This window comes from Theropithecus gelada, chromosome 8, assembly GCF_003255815.1.
Source record: "Theropithecus gelada isolate Dixy chromosome 8, Tgel_1.0, whole genome shotgun sequence".
In the NCBI taxonomy this organism is placed as follows: domain Eukaryota; kingdom Metazoa; phylum Chordata; class Mammalia; order Primates; family Cercopithecidae; genus Theropithecus; species Theropithecus gelada.
Genome location: NC_037676.1, coordinates 58389923 through 58415235, shown reverse-complemented (window position 1 = coordinate 58415235; position 25313 = coordinate 58389923). Strand labels below are relative to the sequence as shown.

The following is a 25313-nucleotide window of genomic DNA, read 5'->3' as shown; positions in this document are numbered from 1 at the left end:
AGAGATGTTCTAATCTTCTCGTGGCTTGTCCTTTTTATTCTCTTAACATTGCCTTTTTATTCTCTTAACATTGCTTAATTTTGATGAAATCTGATTTATCAGTGTGTTTATTTTATGGGTTGTGCTTTTGGTGTTGTGACCAAGGACTTTTTGACTAAATGAATGCCACAGAGATTTTTTTGTTTTCTTCCAGAAGTTTTATAGTTTTAGGCTTTACATTTAGGTTCATGATCCATTTAGAGTTAATTTTTCTATACGATGTGAGATGTGATACCAAGTTCATTTTCTTGATATGTAGATACCAAACTTTTCCAGCAGCATTTGTTTAAAAAAATATATTTTTGGTGAAATAATTTTTTCTGATTATAAAGACGTGTAAAGATTGTAAAGACATTGTAAAGATTAGGAAGACATTTGTATAATGTAGAAAAGTGTAAAGCTTATGTCTTCCTAATCTTCTGTTTGTAATTTACCTAGGTACATTTAACAGTATTGGGAGAGGGAGAGCAAGTTTTAAGTGCATAGTTTTAAAAAATTGGTATCATAGTGTATATATTTACTGTGTGTCCTGCTTTTTACAATTTTAACATTATAACTTTCCCCACGTAACTTAGTATTCTTTAATTGCTCTTTCCCATGGGATTTAATATTCTTTAACTGCATGGTTTTTAATGGCTGCATAGCTGTTCTATCACATGCATATCACACTTCACCTCTTTTATTTGACATTATCAATTTTTAATCTTAAAATATACTTTGAGCATCTTTAAACTTAAAATATTTTTATTTTTGCTTAAATTTTTCTAAATGAATTATCAGGTCAACATATATTAACTTTTAAATGGCTTTGATTACATAGTTGCACAATATATTCCAGAAAGGTTTCAACAATTTACACTCCCATCAGCAATAACAAAGCAATTTAATCCTTTATTGCAAGTTTTGTTTGTTTGTTTTTGTAAAAACCTCAAGGATACCCTGGACACTCCTCTGCTTCTCTCAAAGGCAAGTATTTTCCGCTAGCCAAGTGCCATTCTCCTTTCTCATTCTTCCCAGACATAGGACCCTTCTACTCAGCACTGGCCAAGGTGAGCAAACTCCATGCATTTCTTGCCTTTGCTACCAAAAAAATTAGCAGGATGAACATACCTCCCTCCTAAGTCTAGTTTGATAAAGAAGCCCCTTTTCTTATCCAGGGCAAAATCTTCTCCCTCTTCTCTAGATCCCGTTCTACCTGGTACCATATCCATGTATGGTACCAGGATGGACAACTCCCACTTATGAGTGAGAACATGTGGTATTTTGTTTTCTGTTCTTGTGGTAGTTTGCTGAGAATGATGGTTTCCAGCTTCATCCATGTCTCTGCAAAGGACATGAACTCATCCTTTTTTATGGCAGCATGGTATTCCATGGTGTATATGTGCCACATTTTCGTTATCCAGTCTATCACTGATGGGCATTTGGGTTGGTTCCAAGTCTTTGCTATTGTGAACAGTACCGCAATAAACATAACGTGTGCATGTGCCTTTATAGTAGCATGATTTCTAATCCTTTGGGTGTATACCCAGTAATGGGATTGCTGGGTCAAATGGTATTTCTGGTTCTAGATCCTTGAGAAATCGCCACACTGTCTTCCACAATGGTTGAACTAATGTACACTCTCACCAACAGTGTAAAAGCATTCCTATTTCACCACCTCCTCTCCAGCATCTGCTGTTTCTTGATTTTTTGATGATTGCCATTCTAACTGGTGTGAGATGGTATCTCATTGTGGTTTTGATTTGCATTTCTCTAATGACCAGTGATGATGAGCTTTTTGTCATATGTTTGTTGGCCACATAAATGTCTTCTTTTGAGAAGTGACTGTTCATATCCTTCGCCCACTTTTTGATTGGGTTTTTTTTTTCTTGTAAATTTGTTTAAGTTCCTTGTAGTTCGGAATATTAGCCCTTTGTCAGATGGATAGATTGCAAAAACTTTCTCCTGTTCTATAGGTTGCCTGTTCAGTCTTTGACAAACCTGACAAAAACAAGCAATGGGGAAAGGATTCCCTATTTAATAAATGGTGTTGGGAAAACTGGCTAGCCTTATGCAGAAAACTGGAACTAGACCTTTCCTTACACCTTATGCAAAAATTAACTCAAGACGGATTTAAGACTTAAATGTAAGACCTAAAACCATAAAAACCTTAGAAGAAAACCTAGGCAATACCATTCAGGACACAGGCATGGGCAAAGACTTCATGACTAAAACACCAAAAGCAATGGCAACAAAAGCCATAATTGGCAGATGGGATCTAATTAAACTAAAGAGCTTCTGCACGACAAAACGTATATATTCTCCAGCCACAACTGACTTGTCTGCTCCTACAGAACAGGAATCATGTCTGTCTGTACCCATAGTAATTCAGATTGGTACCATACATAATAGGTGTTGGTAATGTTTATTCCATCAGTGTCACATATTCGTCTTAGTAGAGTGTTAACCATGTATAATTGAGCCTTGACCCTCTGGTGTAGGGAAATGAAGCAAGTGATTTTCTGCATAGAACTTGTGGCTTCCTTTTCTCTCCTAGTTAATATCCCTAGAGATTGGTCTTCATAACCTGCACCAACAGACGGATGCTGAAGATAACCCAAAACATTGAATACTTCAGAATACATTTTGCATTTTCTTTGTATGTCGTTGAGGATGGACATGACCTGGGAATTTAACTGAAAACAAGCAATAATCACATCATAAAGACTAATTCAAGAGCTCAGAAATTATCCCTGGCTCCTTATTCTGCCTCTGCCTGAGGGCGCTCAGTGGCTTGCACCCTTCTCTGTGGACAGATGGCCTGGTCTCAGACTGAGGAAAGCACTCATGGGGCAAGATTTCTCCCATAGCGATTGTTAAGGACAAGATAGACACCACAAAAGGTTTTTCTGAAAACTGTGTTGTAGAGAAGATAATGGGTGTGTTTAGAACATAAATAAAGTAAGCAGCAGTTTTGAGAAATGACAGTAAACTTGAAGTAATTTATCAAAATAAAAATGTGAGTAATCTAGATAACTGTGATTCAGGGGAAAATATATAAATCTAGGGATATTAATTTGTGTACTTTTCATTTTTCCATGTACTATATGTTTTTAACAGGATTTAAGATACATTTTTCAATAAAGTGCAAAGAATGTGAATAAATGATAATGAATTAAAAGCAGTTTAGTACATATGCCATTAACCAGATTAGCCTGACTTTTGGAATTTAAAACTAACTCTTCTTTTCTTTTTAGGTTGCCTCTTGGTGCTGCCTTGGCCGTATTTGGCACCCAGAATGCTTCATTCTGTGACGGTCTATTAATAAGGTTGCCTTGCTAGAGTTTGGAGCAGGGCCTCAGGTAGGTGGCTTTTATCATTATATGGCATGACTTTCAAAGTGATTAATTATTCCAGTTCCTAAATACTATAAGATATAATATTAAAAGCTTTGAAAAGCATGCCACATAATAAGCATGCCACTTACGATCTTAGGGTCTATCAGTATGTACTGTGATCAGGACTTTAGTAATAATTATGGTTGAATGGGAGACCTAAAATACTAGCAAGGAACAATCTTCCTCACTCTTTCCACAAAACACATAGCTGCTGTAAAAACTTAATATTTGTTCCTGTTCCCCAGATAGCCCACAGATGTACTTTTAAGCTCTTCTTTCTCTAAATCTTGCTCAGTGATAACACTATCTCATGTTGCCCTTATATCTATTTTTTTTTTCTTTTTTCTTTTTGTCCTGGGAAGGATCCTGTTACCTATGGGCAGGTGGAGAGGGGGATTAGACTTGCTCACAGGGATGGGGCAGATGCTAGAATAAGGAACCCAATGCAACAAGAGCAATTTGCCAGCATTGTTGGGAAGAGGACACACACAAGCATCTAGATTTCCTAACCTGTAGGCGCAGCTCAGTGTCACAGAATCAAGGTGTAGCAATACTTGGAAATCCAGGCATACATGGATATGGTACCAGGTAAGTCTGTCAGTACGACCTTCAAGATAGGGTAGAGGGTGAGAGGCCAGGACCCCCAGCCCTAGGATGGGGAGACTGGAAAAAAAGCCAATGGTGACTGTGCCAGATACCAGGGGATGGGCTCCTAAACTCTTCACTGATGGCAGATGGGGGAAAGGAGGCCTTGGACAGGGTTTCACAAGATACATGAACAGAGCTTGACAATCAAATTAAAGGTACATGAATTGATCTGGCTAAAATTTTCTATAAGAACAACATTCTATGGGTTTAAGCATCAACGCCATTAACATTAAAATTTTAGCTATCTGTATACTATAAAAATCTTTTGTGTTAGGGATTATGGATTTTTTTTCTTTTTCTTCTTTACTATAGTTTTTAAACTTGTTTTTAATGAAGTTGTTTTTTAGTAGCTAGAAAAAGGAAAAATGATTAGTTTTACTTAGCCAAACCACATTTATGCAGGTTTTCTCCTTTTTTATTCTCCTGTATCTATAATCAGTTGAAAATTTTCTCTGATATTTTAAACATGATCCTCACATTTTATTTTCACATGAAGGATGTCCTTTTTTAGAGATTTTAAATTTTACTTTGTTCCTTTTTCCTTCCCATAGAAATTCACTCACTATTTCTAAATCATAAATCATGATCAATACAGGTTCCATGTGCTTAAGGAGCTATGGAACAGGACATTTAAAGCAGAAGTGTTCTAAACGTCCAGGCTGGCTGAGTGCTACCCAGGTTTGTATCCATGCTTGGCGGGCTCTGGGTAGCACGAGCCTGAGACTCCCTGGCTTTTGAGGTCTGCCAAAGCAGGTGACACCTCTCCTGGGGACACAGAAGCAGTACGGACTCCCAGGTGGCGGTGGTGCTTTCCCTAAGTTCCTACCTCTCTGCCAAAACAAACTAACCATGTATTTCTCTGGGGCTTGTCTTCTGAGCTTGCTTTATAACCAATGTGAAATTTCAGGAGACCTGAAACATATTTACCTGCTAGGTTTGATTCCTGAAATTCCCTTAAAGGGACCACAGTTCTGTTCAGCAAATGTCTGCTACATGCTAGGGTGCTGACCAGGTGCTAGGGATATGAAGATGAATAGTAGCATCCCTGCTGATGAATTTACTATCACTGGGGGAAAGACATATCAGGTCATTTCAAGAAGAGCTTTCCAGTCCATATTAAGGGTAAAAGGTTCAGAGAGGTAAGGTTTTAAAGGTCATTCTTGATCAAATAGAATTAGTCAAGGAATATAGATAACAAATCTCTTCTAATTGTTCCAGCCAAGAGAGTACATGGCGTCCTCTAGAGGGAGGCAGAGGAGAGAGCAGCTACCCTTGATATGACGGTTTTGCCTAGAACTGATCCTGTTTAACCTTAACTATGTGGGAATAAATAGAAATGGTTGTTTCTAGAAGTGATTTTATCCTGGACATCCACATGGGCATAACTTAGGGAGGACAGATGGATGGTATGTGCAGACCTGAACCAGGCCACAAATTCTGTTTTCATTACATTTTTTAGTGCTACTCAAGCATTAGCACATATACAACATTTATGCCATAGCACAAGCCCATCTTTAAAGTACACTTTACTTTGCGATGGCTTAAAACTAATTCTCTGCTTGAGCTTTTATAGCTAAGTAAAACTTAAATTTATAGCTAAGTAAAATTTTCTTTCCTTAGCACTTTTATAAAGTGTCTGATGTCTGCCTTTTTGTTTGAATTTATAGACAGATTCAGTATGAGTGCTTGACAGTTCAGACATGAAATTTGGATTATTCTGTATTTGCGATTTTAATAGCATTAGGCAATTAACTATACATGAATGGAGGCATGTTCTCCAGACATTTAGCGTCCTTCATTGTGAACATTTTTATAGTTGGTGTCAAACATTTTTGTTGTACCCCCAGAAACTTAAGCAGTTACTGGTAATAAGATCAATAACTTACCACAATTTGGGATACATGCAGTTTTCAGATTGAGCTGACCTGTGGGCTACCTACTTTGTAATCAGACCCAGATCACCAACATTTTGGGACTGTTTTATAGAAAAAAAAAAAAAAGCACAAGAAATTATCTGAAAATAGAGTACTGATTAATCTTACTTTGCATTCAGATATAATTGCCGTTCTTTGCTCTCTGAAGCATCATTGCTTCCCTTTTGCACAATTTCTTTTTCATTTCCTCTTTGAAAATACTAATGGCCCTGTGTGAAGAAAATGAAAATATCTCAGTATTGTACCACCCATTGTATTTTTAAGTCTTTTTATTTTGATAAAAATACACAATTGTAGGGAACCCCTCCCCACCCCCCACCCCCCACCCCACATAGCAGTTAAAATGAAGTGCTTCTAAGTTATGGATCACTAGAAGGGAGCTTTCGGTCGGGCAGGCATGGTGGCTCACGCCCGTAATCCCAGCACTTTGGGAGGCCAAGGCGGGTAGATCACTTGAGGCCAGCAGTTCGAGACCAGTCTAACATAGCAAAACCCCCATCTCTACTAAAGATACAAAAAATTAGCCAGTATGATGGTACATGCCTGTAATCCCAGCTGCTGCAGAGGCTGAGGCATGAGAATCGCTTACACCTGGGAGTTGGAGGTTTCAGTGAGCCAAGACTGCACCACTGCACTCCAGCCTGGGTGACAGAGTGAGACCCTGTCTGGAAAAAAAAAAAAAAAAAAGGAGTTTTCAAAAGAGAAAAACAGTTTTTAACTTAACATGGCATTTTTGCTCTATAAAATAAATAACCAAGGAAAATATGTCTGAAATCGGAGATATTTACTTGATACTCCTTCTTCATTGGGTTATCAATTCATTCTCTCTGGGTACTCTAGAAAATGAGTGGCCTGAAAAGGAACATCCTACTTGTAGAGATAAGAGAACTGATATTGGGGTTTCCTGATTCCACTTTGGAATTCATTGACTTTTTCCTGTTGGTTCTTACACAAAAAGTTATGCCATTTTTCTCCTCACTTCTCAAATAGTTGTATGCTAAATATAAGACATTTCTAAACATCAGTAAGGCTAATTTTTATGGTAAATTTCAAAAAGATGAACTATATTTTAATGAATTGCTCAAAATGAGTTAAAAATATAAAACAATAATTCAAAAAGGGCATCCTTATTTTTTATTAACTTTAGTTAACTATGACATCTAATTTAGGAAAGTAAATACTGAGTTTTCCACATTCCAGTTATAAAATGCATTTTTGGGGACCTGCTGTAACTCAGGCGAGTTAGGTACATGTCTTGGCTATGTCTCCTGCTTCTCAGTAGTTGCTCCAGCTCCTTTCTGTTCCCCTCTGTAGGGACCAGCAGCCCCAACTGAGGGTCTCGTTTTCCTTCCTGCCCCATACCAAGGACTAATGCAAGCATGAGGCATGTTTTCACTTTGGAAATTTTTATTAGGAATGGGAGCCAAATTGATGTTATCTACTGGTATTAGTTGATTTCTTGGTATTAAGGTTAGAGAATGCTTGTTTTCTGAGGCAAAATAAGTATTTTTAGATAACCTTTTATTACAATTGCTGTTGTTTTAATCTAAGACTTTTCAAATAGCTGCTTAGTTTCAAAAAAAATACTGTTCTATTAGCTTATTCAATTTGTTGGACCAAATTTTGTTCATACTACATTATCTTTGACTTGAATATAGATATATACAGTTGTCGCTTGATATTCGTGAGGGATTTAGTTTCAGGACTTCCCTAGGATACCAGAATTCACAGATGCTCAAGTCCCTGAAATAAAATGGCATAGTATTTTCATATAACTTATGCACATCCTCTCATGAACTCTTCACATCATCTCTAAATTACTTATAATACTTAACGCAATGTAAATATTATGTAAATAGTTGTTATACTGTACTGTGTAAGGAATAATGACCAAAAAAGTCTGTACATGTTCAATACAAATGCAGTTTTTAAAAAATATTTTCAATCCATGGTTGGCTGAGTCCATGGATGCAAAACCCACAAATACAGAGGGCCAACTGTAAATTCTGTCTTATGTCTATTACGATGACTGAGCAAGCCTGTAGGTCATTGTGGTGCTGGTAAGCACTTGGCCCCGCTTTAATTTTTTTTCATTCATTCAACAGTTATTTTAACTGCCTTTTATGGGAAACAACAGTGAATAAAACTGGCACAACCTCTCTGCCCCTGTACTGTCTGCAGTTGATTTTTCATTCTTAGGTTTTTATAAGATAGTTTTTTTCCTGTTATTTTTCACTAATAAGTGATTTTACAGACCTATGGAAAGTGAATGCTATACAAATTTACAAATTATACAGAAACACCGAAGCTGTTTCTTAAAAATGTTCTAAGTATACTGTTGCTCTTACTTCCAAACTGACTGCCTTCAGTTATTATCTTAGCAATAGATTATTTCACATTATTCAAAACTCTCTTGTGTTTCATACATGTAAATTACAATATTAAAAACTGGTAAGTTTCCTTTTGCAACCTACTTTATTTACTCTATATGAAAAACCTGTTTTAAGGAAATTTTTTTAATTTTTCTGAATTACTTACTAAAGGCATCTTGTAAGCATAAAGGAGGATAAAGCTTTGATGCTTGATGGTATTTGCCCTTAATTAGCAAAATCTATGTTTGACTTTTAAATATGAAATAATTATTGATGCAGGTAAGTGAAAAAATTCACAGCTCTTAGCAAAATGATTATCAGAACTATGGAATTTAAAATATAGATGCAGTTTTAATACAGGCCTATTCTTTTGCTGGCATCTCATAGGAACTGATTTTAGTAGACCCTCTGCTGTATGACTCATTTTTGCTTGTTAGTTTTCTGTATGAGTCACTGTTTTAGAATAATGTAAAACATCAGAAAATAAACCTGGGTGTGTGTGCACAAACACTCCATACTGTATTGTTTCTGTATGCAAAGTTGCCCTAGAAAAAAATGCTTCTTCTGGTACCAATAAAAACTAGAAGGGTACTCTGAACTGCTGTTCATCACAGAGTGATTTGAAATGGGTGTATGTATTTTCTACTTTGATTCACAGTTCGTCAGACCAAGGCAAAGAAGAATTTTCATCACTTGAAAAGCACAGTAACCAATCTATCTAACTTTTCAGTTAGGATTACATAAATACAAACTGTTCAATTTTTATTATATCAATCCAAAGAATAATTTCTAACCAGTCCTGCTTTCTTTTTTGGGGGGAAATATTTAGCAGAACTTTGAAATTATCTGGCAACTCATAAGAACTCAAAATAGGTTTCAATTTAGGGAAATTAAGAAATTTGAGATTATATTTTGGGATAAAATAAAGTAAAATGATTGGCTGTGTTGTTTTAGACTGTAAAATATACAGCATGGGTAATTTCTAAACTATTGGAATATGTCACAATATACATAATTTTAAACTGTTGAAATACTTAGATGCTGAAGTTTTTTATTGTAAAATGCCATTGAACAATAAGCACAAATAAAGATTTTATGAATGTATTTGAGAATGCAATAAAATTTATATGGATTGGAGAATAAAGGAAAAAATACATAAACTTATTGTTTACTAGTTAACTTGGGTTTTCAATTTGTTTCTACCCAAATCGTTATCCACTCAGACAGATGTATTAGCTATGACTTTACATTAACAGTTGTTTAAATTATTTAAAACTGACTTTATAAACTGTCTTTTAAACTTTTTAAGTCTTAAATTTATTTCCTTTTGGATATTTGGCATATTTGGCAGCTCTAAAAGAGAAAATAGGCACTATCCCCTCTTTTGATCTCTTAAGTGTAGTGACAGGATTTATCCACTTGCAAATTGGTTTGCTAACCTGCCTTGTCGTAGAAAATAGTAGAATAAAAGTGAAGTCGTGGTTTTAGGGCATTCATCCCTTCTTTATCACACATATGCTGTCAAGTTGTTCATCTTCTGTGGGCCTCTCACCTTAAAATGGCAATGATGGTAAACACATCCACCTCTCAGATTCATTGAATTCCAGGGAGATAATAGAGATGAAAACACTCCACACGTGTCAGGTATTTATATTCTTAAAATAACATAATGACACAAAATGGTCTTTCATATTCTTAATTACCCTACAAAAAACTCAATATGTGCCCTGGGCAAGTAAGTATTTACAAAGTTAATGTTGTTATTTTGTAATTTTGATGTGCAGAATTCCGTTCTTCCATTTATGCATGTCCTGTGCTTTACAAAAGAATGGAGCTTTTGCTTTAATGTTTAAAATATCTTTTATAGGTCTAAATTTTTGCTTTTCTTGTCTTTTAAACTATAAAAAACTGCTGCTTTCAGATATACCCTTGGCATTTTTATGATGATGCTTGAATGCCTTCTATTAAATACTTGATTTAGATATCATCAAATTCTTCAAGAATGAAAGTTTTATCACAGGGGACATTTTTAGATTTGTGTTAAGAATTTGAAAGTTATTTTTATTTAACCTGTCATTAACATATCTGTTTGTTATTATATTTTAACTGTTTGATTTAATTATCCCTTTGTAATCATGATTTCTGAATGTTCATCTTTAAAATACTCTGAGTTTACTGATCTCTTATGCCTTGTGCTCTCTACAATAGATGATTCTAGATTATTCTGACTTTTGACCATTATTCTTTTCATGTTTACTTGTACAATCAAGAATTAACAGATTTTTTTCTGTGTGTGATCTCAGTCTACTAATGATCATACTACTGATAGACATTATAAGCTACTTTAAGAGTTTTCAACAATGACCTCTTAAACCAAATGATGCTTTCTTCCTAACACCCCCTTCTTCTGTAGCAAATCTATATTTAACTTCTCTTGCATGCTTTTGAAATCTAAAGAGTGCAGAGTTGTTGCTACATTTCAGCCATCCTTGCAGCATCCTGAAAAATAAATTGGCAGGTGTTGCAGATAGCAAAGGTGTAGCTCTGAGAGGCCCCAGTTGTGCTAGTGTGCACAGTATGGGCGTGAGTGCTTTCACCGGGAGCCTGTTGTTCTTTGGGTGGCTCCAGATACATCCTCCGAAAGGGGCCTAAGATTGTCACTTCCATAATATTAATAAACAATAAAATTTTGATCATTTGGTTTATAAACAGTAGGCCTAATATCCATTTCAGTAGGTAAGTCAGATTTTAGAAATAATAAATTTGGGAAAGAAGTGGGGAGTCATTCAGCATCACAAATTGCTATTTATCTAGGTAATACTTTTTATTTATGCATTTATTTGGTCATGTAAATGTGCTTAGACCTAATAAACATATGTAGTTGGTGAAAATTAATGCATGACTCATAAGCAGAGTATGGAATGTAAGCATGTGCCATGAAACTGCAATTCTTTTATCCTGTATTTTCCATCATTTACACACCGATTCCATTTAGAGGATAGTCCATTTTCACTTTTTTTTCATAGATTGGCCAAAATGGGAAGGATTGGATTCCACTCTCTTCCACGAAGAGTCAATGGGACTGGCTAAGATCAAAGTCTGAGGCTTTTTCCATCTATAATCAGGTATGCATTGAACTGAAAATCACTGTAATTCTGTGCATGCACCTTTAAAGTATTTGACTGATATGCATATTATGAATGTGGTCTTTTATTAGATTTTGAGCTCACAACCTTATCCTATAGTTTGAAATGCACCTATGATAATTAATTTGAGTTTTGTAATATACTAAAATAAAAAGGTGTTAATCAGCCATGAAAAAATTTCAGCTGGTCTTAGAAAAGTGTAATATTTGAAATCAGTGCAATCTTCATTGCTCAGTATGTACATCCAAAGATAACAGAATTCATTTGTTACTCCATATTCATTATCACCAATTTTAGTACAATCAAATGTTTGTATATTGCATATTGGTGCACTTCTAATAATTTTTTTAATAACTTAGAAGTTGTTTTTCTTAACTGGAATTCTCTGCCTGTTATGGTTGGATTTTATAACACAATGGCAAATATGACCAGTCTTTGAAGTATTTTCAGATATTAGTTATATACAGGGATTCAGATACTTTGCATTCCTTGTAGATTTTGCAATTGTGAAATGATCAACTTGTTCCCCATGATGTTCTAAATAGGTGCATAGAAGTATCAGATTAGGAAATCAAATAATGAAAATTAAGGTTTGTTTCCTGCCTTGGTAGAATGCTTTATGCCAGTTTATAGTGTCATTACTGGTCACAGCAGAATAGCTGTTTAGATATTTCCGAGGGAGGCAGAGGACCTAGCTTTTGAATGAGAATATAACAGAAAAAGAGCAAGAAGTCCTTGAGATCCAGAAAATCTAAAACAAAAAGAACGTATGTTACCATTGGTAATGTCAGTTGCATTGTGTTAATGTCACTTTTAAACAGCAAGGCGGATTTTTAGACCATTTGAATAGCACAAAGGTCTTGCCTTTATCTACCCAATAAAGAAAGATACTTGAAGCAAGTACTGATGAACTTACCCATATGCCTTACCATTTTAATCAAGCGAGTGGATAATTGCTGTATTTTGCCTGTTTAGAAACAGCCTTTACATTAAAATACAGTAAGACCTATTGTAACATACAGTTAATTTTACAAAAATGTAGATAGTTAGAGTTCCTGTGAAAGTATAACTGGAATCCGTGAAAGTCAGTCTAATAGTAGCTTGGTAGTAGCTTGGGACAGCAAGTGTCAGTGTCAGTCTGGTGCCAAAACAAAGTGATATAAGGAAGTTGGTTTTCTTTTTTTAAACATGTAGTAGGGTGAAAAAATCAATTGATTAGTAGTTAATAACAGTCATTTAGTCATATTCAAGTTTTCAATTTAAAAATCAGATATTTTTAAAAGAGGTTGCAGGTATTATTTCTATGGTCTCTTAAAAGTACATCAGAGGCCAGGTGTGGTGGCTCACGCCTGTAATCCCAGCATGTTGGGAGGCTGAGACTGGAGGACTGCTTGAGCCCTGGAGTTCAAGACCAGCCTGGGCAACATAGTGAGACCCTGTGTCTACAAAAAATAAAAAATAATTAGCCAGGCATAATGGCATGTGCCTGTAGTCCCAGCTACTCGGGAGGCTGAGGCACTTGAAGATAGCTTGAGCCCGGGGAAGTCAAGGCTGCAGTGAGCCATGCTTGCCCCACTACACTCCAGCCTGGGTGACAGAGTGAGACTCTGTCTTTTAAAAAAAAGAAAAAAAGTACATCACTCTATTAGCCTTTACAAACGTTGAAGAATTGGATCTTTGAGGAGTTGGTTTTCTTACCCTAGAAACAGAGTCAATAATATTCACTGCGTTTTGTCGATGAATTTTTAAAGGTTTTAATTGATTTTTAAATTTTTTGTTTAAAAAGATATACTCCTTGCTGTACAATATGTACATTTCATTCTTTTTTGCAGCACCAATAACAAATTGAAACTCTGACATACCTTTTTGCCAACCTTAAACACCTCTTTGATGATGTGTTGTGTGCCATGTCAGAAGTCCACACAGGTCTGCTGCACAGGGGTTGCAGGTGTGTCCAAAGGCCAGTGCCCTCAGCTCTCGGGGATGCCTGCTGACTCATTTACCTACTAACCTCAGTGTGCCTAAAATTTTTGTGATGTGAAAAACGATGAGGAAAATTACATTAACCATGTCTTTCTCCCAAAATGACAAAGAACCATGCGCTTCACCTAATAAAACATCAAAAGGTTTTACTATTTGAAGAATTAGTATTTGTTGGGAAGATGAATCATTTCTACTCTTGACTCAGGAATCCCTCAGAGTATGATGACACTGGTATAATGCATCACTTTGGGTGGTGCATTCAACTCTTTCAGGCCTCTAGTGTCTCTGCGTGAAGTACCTCTTCCACAGACTTGCTGGTTCACAAGGTGCCTAAAAGAGTTTACAGTTGCTTATCTCTGTTTTCCTATAATGCAGTCTGACTAGAGCTGACATGCACAAATCGAACTGATTTTTAGAGACTGAAATATTTGCTGAAACGTTTTTAGTCAGATTTTTGTTCTCTCATCCTTTGTAAAAACTGAAGCTTAATAATGCCACTTTTTAGAGTCATGTTTTGATGCTTCATGAGAGTTCCTGAAATCACTACTGCTATGCCTAAGTAAAACATGTGTCAAGTGGAATTTCAGGGTATGTATGAACTGTTCATTCTGAGCAATGCATTTCTATGTATTTTGACAAATATAAAGAAACCTATGGGGTTTCTAATGTAATGATATTACATTAGACCAGCTGAATCCATTTTATTGGTTTCTTTTTTAATTCGAAAGCATCACATAGCAAATAAAATTTTTAAAAATTGAGTTTAGTTACAAACTAGTTGTTTCTTATTTTTTTTTCCAGTCCCTTTTTGCTTTCTTTTACGACCACATGAAACTTGAGAAGCCACCTAAAGCTATATCATTTAGTGGAGTTGGGCAGTTCCCAAGTGTCCAACAAGAAGGCCTGGTTTAGGCTGCGATGGCCACTGTCATTCCTGGTGATTTGTCAGAAGTAAGAGATACCCAGAAAGTCCCTTCAGGGAAACGTAAGCGTGGTGAAACCAAACCAAGAAAAAACTTTCCTTGCCAACTGTGTGACAAGGCCTTTAACAGTGTTGAGAAATTAAAGGTTCACTCCTACTCTCACACAGGAGAGAGGCCCTACAAGTGCATACAACAAGACTGCACCAAGGCCTTTGTTTCTAAGTACAAATTACAAAGGTATTAAACTCTATTTGTCTTTCAGATTATATTTTCTCTTATGTTGGCTGTTTGAAGCCATTGTAAACGTATGTATTTGTATACACATTTTTCAGCTAATTTGCAGAGAGGAAATGTTAAGTAGATTAGACATTGGTTAGTTTTTAGTATTCTGAATCACATACTTTTATGTGTTAGTGTCTTTGGACTTTTTAAAATAAAATGCTTAATGGGTAGAATTTCCATTTGTAGAATGAAATTACAACAAGAAAAGGGTAAGGACGTTTACGTGAGTATATTCAGTCTTGCTCATTTGCTTTTGTAATGATAGCTGGAAACCAGCAAAAACTAAAGTGGCAACTTAAATGGCTCAAGTTTTGCAGTAATTAGGTATATTAACTATCCTTGTGGTATATATTAAGTTAAACAGTTTCCATTACTAAGGGAATTCTGTGTTAGCATAGTAGTTTAGCTTCCATTTGAAAAGTGAATACATGCCATTTTTGTCATGATAACTACTTATAGATTATATCTGTGTTTAAAGGCACATGGCTACTCATTCTCCTGAGAAAACCCACAAGTGTAATTATTGTGAGAAAATGTTTCACCGGAAAGATCATCTGAAGAATCACCTCCATACGCATGACCCTAACAAAGAGACGTTTAAGTGTGAAGAGTGTGGCAAGAACTACAATACCAAGCTTGGATTTAAACGTCACTTGGCCTTGCATGCCGCAACGAGTGGTGACCTCACCTGTAAGGTATGTTTGCAAACTTTTGAAAGCACGGGAGTGCTTCTGGAGCACCTTAAATCTCATGCAGGCAAGTCGTCTGGTGGGGTTAAAGAAAAAAAGCACCAGTGCGAACATTGTGATCGCCGGTTCTACACCCGAAAGGATGTCCGGAGACACATGGTGGTGCACACTGGAAGAAAGGACTTCCTCTGTCAGTATTGTGCACAGAGATTTGGGCGAAAGGATCACCTGACTCGACATATGAAGAAGAGTCACAATCAAGAGCTTCTGAAGGTCAAAACAGAACCAGTGGATTTCCTTGACCCATTTACCTGCAATGTGTCTGTGCCTATAAAAGACGAGCTCCTTCCGGTGATGTCCTTACCTTCCAGTGAACTGTTATCAAAGCCATTCACAAACACTTTGCAGTTAAACCTCTACAACACTCCATTTCAGTCCATGCAGAGCTCGGGATCTGCCCACCAAATGATCACAACTTTACCTTTGGGAATGACATGCCCAATAGATATGGACACTGTTCATCCCTCTCACCACCTTTCTTTCAAATATCCGTTCAGTTCTACCTCATATGCAATTTCTATTCCTGAAAAAGAACAGCCATTAAAGGGGGAAATTGAGAGTTACCTGATGGAGTTACAAAGTGGCGTGCCCTCTTCATCCCAAGATTCTCAAGCATCGTCATCATCTAAGCTAGGGTTGGATCCTCAGATTGGGTCCCTAGATGATGGTGCAGGGGACCTCTCCCTATCCAAAAGCTCTATCTCCATCAGTGACCCCCTAAACACACCAGCATTGGATTTTTCTCAGTTGTTTAATTTCATACCTTTAAATGGTCCTCCCTATAATCCTCTATCAGTGGGGAGCCTTGGAATGAGCTATTCCCAGGAAGAAGCACATTCTTCTGTTTCCCAGCTCCCCCCACAAACACAGGATCTTCAGGATCCTGCAAACACTATAGGGCTTGGGTCTCTGCACTCACTGTCAGCAGCTTTCACCAGCAGTTTAAGCACAAGTACCACCCTCCCACGTTTCCATCAAGCTTTTCAGTAGGATTCTGGGACATGGATTTATTACAGAAATGTATGTGTAGCCGTGCCCTAGATGACCATTTTTATTTTAGTGCCTACTTTAAAACAGTATAAAAATTTCTGCTTTTGTATAATACAAATTTTCATTAAGCCAGTATAAAATAGAAACTAGCTTTTAAAACGAGCTTTGGAACCATTTGTGTTCAGTTATGTTTACCTGGGTATTTTGTCCTGATTCACTGCCAATTGTCATATTTTAAGAGGTTGGTTTTGTTTTGTTTTTTTTCCATATAGGAAAGCCATTATTAGTAGTAAACCTTTATAAATCCCATTTTCAAATTACTTTTAGATCTTAAAATTTTCATTTTTGTCTAATAACAATGGCTCTACTTTTTGACATCTGGCTCATTAAAAGTTTAGCAATAGAATGTAAATTGTATAAAATGTTTTTGAATAACTAAAGGGTTTAAATTTTGTTACTAGCATCTAAATGGATTAATAATCAAGTACTTCAAATGAATTAAGAGTCCAGTTTGGGAAGATAACAGATGTTTGTTAGATACACCATAATTTCAGAGCAGTATATTCTGAAGACTCGCTATTGTCTGGCTAAAATATTTGCCATCTTTATTATGAGCCTTTAAGAAAAATAAACCCTAAACACAAAGCATCAGTATTTATAGCAAAAATAAACTCTTTGTTAGGTGACATGGCATTTCGTGCCACTTAATAGTTGGCCCTAAATTATTACACAGGATATTTTGTCATGTTTCATCCTTCTTAACATGCTACCTTTTCATTTAATAATAGTAATAATGTATGGCATTGGGGTCTTCAGAGTCAATACATAGGTAGATCTCTTTAGTCTTTTCCACCTTTCACATACAAGGGGTGGGTCAAGTACAGCCAGCAATTTATTTTGATTGTTGGTCCATGGTTAGTCCATAATCTAGAGCCATTGTGGAACTGCAGCCATGAGGTGTGTTTATCCCAGAGTGGACTGACTCAGCCTCTGTGGGTGACAGACTTCTAAGCAGGAAGATAGATGTGAAGAACATGGTTACATTTGGGAACTTGGCTAGGGATCATGGTCCCTGTAGCCACAGTTAAAAACTGGACTTTTTAGAAGTGAAGTGAAAGCATATCGCTTATATCATTTCTTGTTGAATTTGATATGTTTTTCTTTCCCTTAAGAACCAAAAGCAGAAAACAAAAACAACAGTCCTACCCCCATGTTATCTTTCTGATTCAACGTGAATCCATCTTTCCTTGCAATTTTTTGGATGGAGAATTTGAAGTTAAATGCATTAGAAAACTACCTGAGGAACTACCACAAAGTTTTAAGTGACTAGAAATATATACAGTAAAATCCCACTTTCATGCTTCTCTGGGAAATGATAGGAGTGTTGCAAATAAGTTGAGTTTGTAGAGGGGAACAAAGTAAAGTAAAACAAGCCTATCTTAGTTAACATGAAAGTAACAATCGAGAATATATTATATTCACTGAATAATTATAGGCTTTTCCTCACCTTAGACAACCAACATAATCTTCTTAAAGGTCTAATTAATATATTTTTCTAAGGGTCAGTTGGGACATTAACCTAAGAAACATATCTATTAAGCACTTGTTAACACCTTATTTTGGGACCCTCTCCGTTGGGGACGGGGGCAAGGGTGGGAGGTTTTTAGAAGAGTATATATCTCTTTAAAAAAAAAAAAAAAGAAAAATATTTCTGAGCACTCATTAGCCCTATATGGAAACTTCTTTCCTTTTTGTAGGGCCAGTTATCACTGCAGATTGCAATGTTTACCAAGAATTTCTAAAAATGAGTGCAGATTACTGAATATAATACGTTATTTAAAATATTTGGGAGTAGTATAATTTGTGGAGAAATGTAAATTGTAATAATGTAAATGGGGGCTTCAATATATATATATATAATACACACACACACACACACACATATCGCACTTCATAGAATCAAAGTTGCTCTCTGAAGGAGCTTTGGCTCCTGATATTTTATCATGCTCCTATATTTTTTTAATCCTAGGAGCAGTAGTTTTTATACTTATGTATTTAAATTTTATTATGAAAAATTACATTTATTAAAAAAGTGTGTTCCAAAGGCATTAAAATTATATATGTTAATAAGGAAGTACATTTTTAAATTTTTCAAACTGCTCCTAGCTTTTGGTTAGGAGAATATTTGTTCTGAAAGTAGGCTTTTCGCTCTGCTTCATTACTGCTTCCTTTAGTTTCTATGAAACAGATTGCTTACCTAAATCTTTAGTTGAATGATTAGTGTTCAATATTGCTTTAATCACCATATAAAAGGAAAAAAATTGGTGACAGAGCACAAATAGAAAACCTATTTTTAAATAGAAATCACAAATAGCAAGTATGGAAGCACTACTTTATTCTGTTTAAAATTTACTTAAGAAGGCATCAAATTAGTGAACTGAGACATTGGCCTTAGTAGGCTGTATTCACTGCTAATTTTAAAAAGGGAGTACCAGGATTTATTAAGTAAAGCATTTTGGAAATGGGGAATAGCGCCATATATGTGTGTATCTGTGTATATATATATAAATATATATATACACATACACACACACACACTTAAATCTTGCCCTGCATGAAATTCAAATATATAGAGGCACATCTTTCAGGGCACCAGTGTTAAAATTGTGGAGTCTTAATTTTCATATGTACACCTCTTTGCCTGTTCCCGCCCCCACAGACTTGAAATAACACTTCAGAGTAAGAGGGAATTCAGCTAATTTGTTTTGAAAATTGACTGTAGTGGTCACTAAACCCTTTTTGAGAGAATTTCTATTAAAGATGAGGCAGACTCGCTTATTTGAATTGCACAACATTCTAATAAGGATGTAACACAGAATTGGCTTTTTTTTTCCCCTAGAAAAAGATTGTTTGTTTCTATGTCAACTAGATATGATTAAAAATAAGTATTGCCAATGCTGTTTTCATTCTCCAGTGGCCAGAATCATTATCCTTGAAATTTCTGGTAGTGCCTTAGCTTGGTTTAAAAAAAAAAAAAAAAAAAAAGGGATTAACATTAAATAAAAGTAGTTTAGAATTTGGACCTCAGACAAGATATTGAACCTCATTCAGTTTCACTTCCACATGTGTGTACAAATTAGGTCACCAAACAGAATTGTGAGTGTGGAAGGATCTTGGCACTGTAAGCAATGCTATCCATTGATGTATACAAGTACCTTTATAGTTATCGATCACTGTTAAAACTTTCATTTTAAAATCCTATTACCAAGTTCAGTTTTTTAAAACTTCAGTTGTCCTGGCTGATTATGCATCACTCTGTGTGCAGCTTTTTTATTTCATTTAGTGTTTCTTTCAAGCTGTGTATTTTTGCCTATTTGTTGCTTGTGCTTTATTTTTCTTAGTTATTTGTGGAATATAGTGATATATTGTGTTAATTTGGACAGTAGCGGTTTTTAAAAACCATATACTGACTGAAACATGAGCCAGAGCTGATTGCTTTATTAAGCTAATAATGAATGTTAAAGAGTACATATTTTCAGGATCGTTCATCTAGTGAGCAATACACATATTATAGGCCAATATTTTTTTTAAAAATAGAGCTTGGTCAACCTCTATACTACACATATTACAAGATATAGCACTTTCAAAATGAATCTAAACCTTTACAGAAACTTGCTTATAGGTTATGCCTTTTAAGACTTATTATAATTCATTTCAAGTGCCATTAGATGATATATATGTAGGCCTTTGATATATAATGCTTTGTGTACAAAAATGGTAGATGGTATTTTAAACAGGTACATTTTTACAGTGTTTTCTTATCAATTTGCTATATTGCACAGAATCAGTGTGTGTCTTTTCATAAGGTTTTACAATGGTTTATTTTTTTACAAGGTTTACGTGTCTCAAAGCACACTGTCTTCCCAGTACGTAAGTTGAAAAATACCAGTTCACCCAAGTTGCTTCTAGCCTACTGAGATCCATGTGACATTGGAGGAGATCTTTTCAATGTTTAGTATTCGTCATTAGCAATGGCTGGCTGTTAGTTCTGGTAAATGTGTGCCTAAGTTGAACGTGCCTTGTTTTTCTCACACTGTCAGCAGCCATGTCTACAACACACAGAGTCTGTTGTGATCACATAGATCTACATAAGTTGTGCAGTTTTGTGCTAAAAACCCATAGGGAGCTCCTTTGGGATCATAGAAAAGAAGATCATGTGACCAGCATTGGTGAAGGCACACTCAGATTGCACTTAGGCCCTTTCCATGATGTTGTCAACCCTCTGAGGATGGAAGGCAGTGTCTTTTGATGTTATCTAGCCTAGAAGTGACACAGAACTATTGCTAATGTATAAAACACTTCATTGTATAAGCTTCAGTGGTACAGATGAACCAGAATGAATGTTTATCTTCTCAGAAACACTCCTTCAATATTATGTTGGATCATGCTGCTAATGTAACTTGGGCTACAACTCTTCATGGTGCTACAAACTTCTCTGTCTCATTCAGTCGTATTTTTTTATCCATAGAAAAAGGACTACATTAGGTGTAAAAGTGTACAATATATTTTTATACTGTGACTTAATTTGTCATTAACAAACTTTTACACCACCACAATGTATTCATGTGCACTTGCAAAAGGAGATCTCGGACATGCAAATATTACCAGAACAAACCCAGCTTTTGTCCACAAGGTGACTGTAACTCAGAATGGAAAGTGGGCTTTATAATAGGGTGTGGAGTGAAGAACATGCTGTATGTTACTAACAGCCCTTTGAATTTAACAAAAACTGGGAATCCATTAGGAAACGGATCGCATCATACCTGAACATAAGCTGGACTGCTGAAATTGTATTTTTAGCTAATGAAAAAGTATTTGGACTAGTACTCTAAAAATGTTCTAATGATAAAGTTTTGAGTCAAAATAGAAAAGAAAAAATCTGCATTCCAGGCCGAATTTTGTATATTTTTATTGCATTTAAAATTGCTATTCTGTAATATTGGGAAATCAAGTGGCTTATCATGTATATCATGTACTTAAAATGTATTCACAAACTACTGTTGTATTTGTATAAAATATAGACAAAGATCATATTTTTTGTGTGTGTATAAGCTCTGTAAAATAGCAATCACATTATGAAGCTGCAGTGATACTACATTTTAAACATTCACATCCAAAGAAGCAGGCTATTTATTGTCCATATACCGGATTTAAAATATTAATTTGCTGCTAATTAAACAATAGTACTGCAGCTTCTTGTGGCCTACAGTGTTATGTTTGCTGTAAGAATAAGATATGTGAATTCCACAAAATATATGAATAAAATTATAGAATGGCTTTAGATAATGTAGATCTTCCTGAAATTTTAATAGATGATACTTTTCTATTTGCTATCACATTTTTTCTTCAAATTATAAATATTTTCTCCTTTGATTAATATTCTAATAGCTGGCTCTAGGACAATATTGTTGAAATGAAATGTAAAAGCTAGGTTTTTGGTTTGTTTTAAAACTTTTGTATCTTTAGAGGAAGGATAGAAATTGTAAATAAAAAAAGTCAAAAGATGATGCATCAAAACTTTAATCCAGGTGAGTTTAGAATTCAAAAAATGATATTAGTTGCTTGTTTCTGTGAGATAAAATTGGCATTTAGCATTTATTTAACACTTATTATTTGTCAGTACTAAAATTATTCTTTCAGAATATTTTTATGTGTTTTTCAGAATAATTTTTAGCTTTGGGCTGTTTGCCTAAAATTTTGCTGAAGAAAGCTCCCTTGACAATTTGTGTGGACCAAAATGGCTATCACACACATATTTCAGCTAAAACTCATCTGCTAAATGGTCAGCAACACAGCTTCTGAGACAGGTATTAATTCTAAAAATTTGGTTAATACCTTTCTAGGAACCAACTGTAAAAATAATTTGTTATGTATCTCATAGCACCTCTTTGAGTATAATAGGAAAAATTCTTCCCTTACCTTTTCCGACTTCCAGAGAGGTAAAGAAAATGAACATAATTCCAGTGTGGCAATTCCCGCCTCTTTTCACTTGTTTAATTTCTGCAAATTAATGCGATATTTCTATGTTCTTAGAATTAACACTAAATATGTTTTAAATTCATATGAAATAGTTCAAGGACTTCACAGAAGGAAAATACTTGTGCTCTTTTGCCTTTTGCAGAATATGTCACTGCCATTCTTTCGAGGAGATAGTTTTACCTTAAAGGAAACGAAAATACTTTTCTCCCTGATACACTGTTAACAGCATAGCACATAAATTCCCAGGTTCTGTCTGCTTGAGAAAAGGAATGGGAAAAGAGCATGGTGCTTGATGGAGACTGTATCCATGAAGGAGTACACAGAGTATCTTCTTTACTGTAGTATTTGGCTGCCATTATTGCAGATGAAAATGAACAATTTTTTTTTTATGTAAACAGGCTAACTTTGCTTTACTCAATAGATAGATACTTTAAATGTAAACCAATGTGTATTATAAATGCACAAGTGGAAAATTCTATAAATTTGAATCTTTTTTTTTTTTTAAACAGGCAGATAGTCCATTTAAAATAACACCTCCATCAAGGTCTTAGGGTTTTGAGGGAATGAGAGTGGGAAGAGTAAAGGCCCCTCACATAAGGTTTTCTGCTTTATGGTATTATAATTTTTGGAAAGGTATTACTTCTGGTTTACTCTATTTGTCATTAGAGAACTTTAATAATTTATTGAGGCTCCTTTCAATGTGTTCCTAGTGCAACTAGTAGTCTTACTGGAATAATGTTAGTAAACTGCTGTTTCAAAATAATTGATCTATTATTAGGATTCACACACACCTGATATTTTTAAGCAGGTTCCTGTAAACAGATTCTCATGACCTAGGAATGTTCATTGTGTAAGGAAGTTAATAACCCAAGCCATGATGCCCTGTTTAAAGATTTTTAAGTTTTGTCGGCTTTTCCCATCCCAGAATTAATGGTGATCAGTGGCTATAACAAATATAAACCCTGTGTCTTGAAGACCATGCTGTCTAATAACTTCCAGCCAGTAAGTTCAACTCATCCCCAGCTTTCTCAGTTAAATTATTATTATTATTTTTTTTTTTTGCAGTGGTAAAGTGCTACTTTTGTATTTTGTCATAAATTCTTTTATATGATATGTCCATATTTATTCCTATATGCTAGCTTTATTGAGTCAGTCAGTGACCCTGAAATGTTCCTCCATCCTTAACAGCACCTGCCCATTTCCTCCTCTGCCTTTTTCCATCATTTTCATAAGCAGTTACTCACTGTTCCTTATACTGGAGCCTGTGCTTATCTGTCCCTTTGCCTCCAGTTGTCCACCATCCCTGGAATGCTGGATTTCTCCTCCTGCACAGGAATTCCACATGCCAAAATCTTACCCATTATCCATCCTCCACCCCTTTTTTAATTCTCTCTCTTCCACAAAGCCTTCTGGTCTCATTAACTGAACAGTAATTTATTTTCCCTCTGAACATATATTACAGTTGATAACAATAATATATTTTCTAGTACTTGAGGGCAAAACCCTATCCACATACATTGATTAGATCATCTCAATAATATTTTTTCTAGTACTTGAGGGCAAAGCCCTATCCACATACACTTGATTAAATCGTCTCAGAATAATATATATATATATGTGTGTGTGTGTATATATATATATGTGTGTGTGTGTGTGTATATATATATATATATATTTTTTTTTTTTTTTGTTTTTTTTTTTCTTTTTTTTTTTTGAGACAGAGTCTGGCTCTGTAGCCCAGGCTGGAGTGCAGTGGCCGGATCTCAGCTCACTGCAAGCTCCGCCTCCCGGGTTCACGCCAGAATAATATATTTTCTAGAACTTGAGGGTAAAACCCTATCCACATAGTTCCAAGCACAGGGCAGATAATCAAGTATTTGTTGGAAGAATGACAAACAGTGCTTCCCTGAAAGACTCAGCCATTTTAATACTTAGGAGACTTTTAAAAAACCTTTTCAAAATTTGACACTAGAAATTAATAAAATAATTTTGACATGGGGCATCTCTATTCTGTGGAAAAGTATATTTTATACTCTGAAGAGTGTATAGTTATCCTTAAACTTCCTTTTGTTCTGGTTTTCTGCATCAACGTGAGGAGATGCTACACGTGTACTGTCTCTTCACAGGTACATCATCACTAAATGCGTTCCCTACAGTGAACCAAAACTAGGGAGCCATCGAAGATTCTAATCCTCCTTTGTACTTCAAAGGCTCGTTAAGCTCTGAATTAGACGGATAAAAAGAAAAAATACACAGGTCCCAGAGACCTACAATTTGAAAGAGAATGAGACAGACTTGAAACACTGAAAGAAGTCAGTGGAACCAGGTGTGGAAGTTGTCAACCAGGTGTTGAAACAAAAGACGAGTTCTGACACAGTTCTGATACTTAAGGACTCAGAAAGCATACTTTGTATTTTTTTTAATTACAAATAACCTAGAGAAGCAAAAATCGAATCAATATGGACATCTCCAGAAAGCAGAAGATAAATGTGGTTATAAACAGGGAGTTACCAATAACTTGGTTAAATCTAAGTTATTGATAATTTGCTAGTGAATAAGTATTTTTGAAAGCGATTGATGCTAATGTAATATAAATGTTTTCAATGGCTATTTGATAATCATACAAGTGGCTAGGATTGACATATCAAGTTTCTATCTCCCCCTCCCTCTCCCTGCTCTCCCCCTCCCTCTCCCTGCTCTCCCCCGCACTCTCCCTGCTCTCTCCCCCACCCCACCCCCCACCCACCCCCACACATACACAAAGGAATAAAAGATCCCTGCTAACCCTTGGAGACATACATGGAACCACAGAACAAGGTGCTATGGAGTTC

The 25313-nt window shown here is 35.6% G+C and overlaps 1 protein-coding gene across 5 annotated transcripts in view; it reads left to right on the top strand.

Moving 5' to 3' along the window:
* The window catches only part of PLAG1 (PLAG1 zinc finger), a 49331-nt gene extending 27547 nt beyond the window's left edge, over nucleotides 1-21784 (top strand). Inside the window, exons 2-5 of one of the 5 annotated variants that reach the window (XM_025394378.1) lie at nucleotides 3276-3380; nucleotides 11397-11495; nucleotides 14301-14659; nucleotides 15183-21784. In XM_025394378.1, coding sequence (XP_025250163.1) covers nucleotides 14418-14659; nucleotides 15183-16443 — 1503 coding nt within the window. In that variant the 5' untranslated portion in view covers nucleotides 3276-3380; nucleotides 11397-11495; nucleotides 14301-14417 and the 3' untranslated portion in view covers nucleotides 16444-21784. Of the gene's footprint in view, nucleotides 1-3275; nucleotides 3381-11161; nucleotides 11496-14300; nucleotides 14660-15182 lie in introns of those variants that run through there. The other 4 variants (XM_025394382.1, XM_025394379.1, XM_025394380.1 and 1 more) reach the window with 4 other exon arrangements.
* Nucleotides 21785-25313: the final 3529 nt, after the last annotated feature.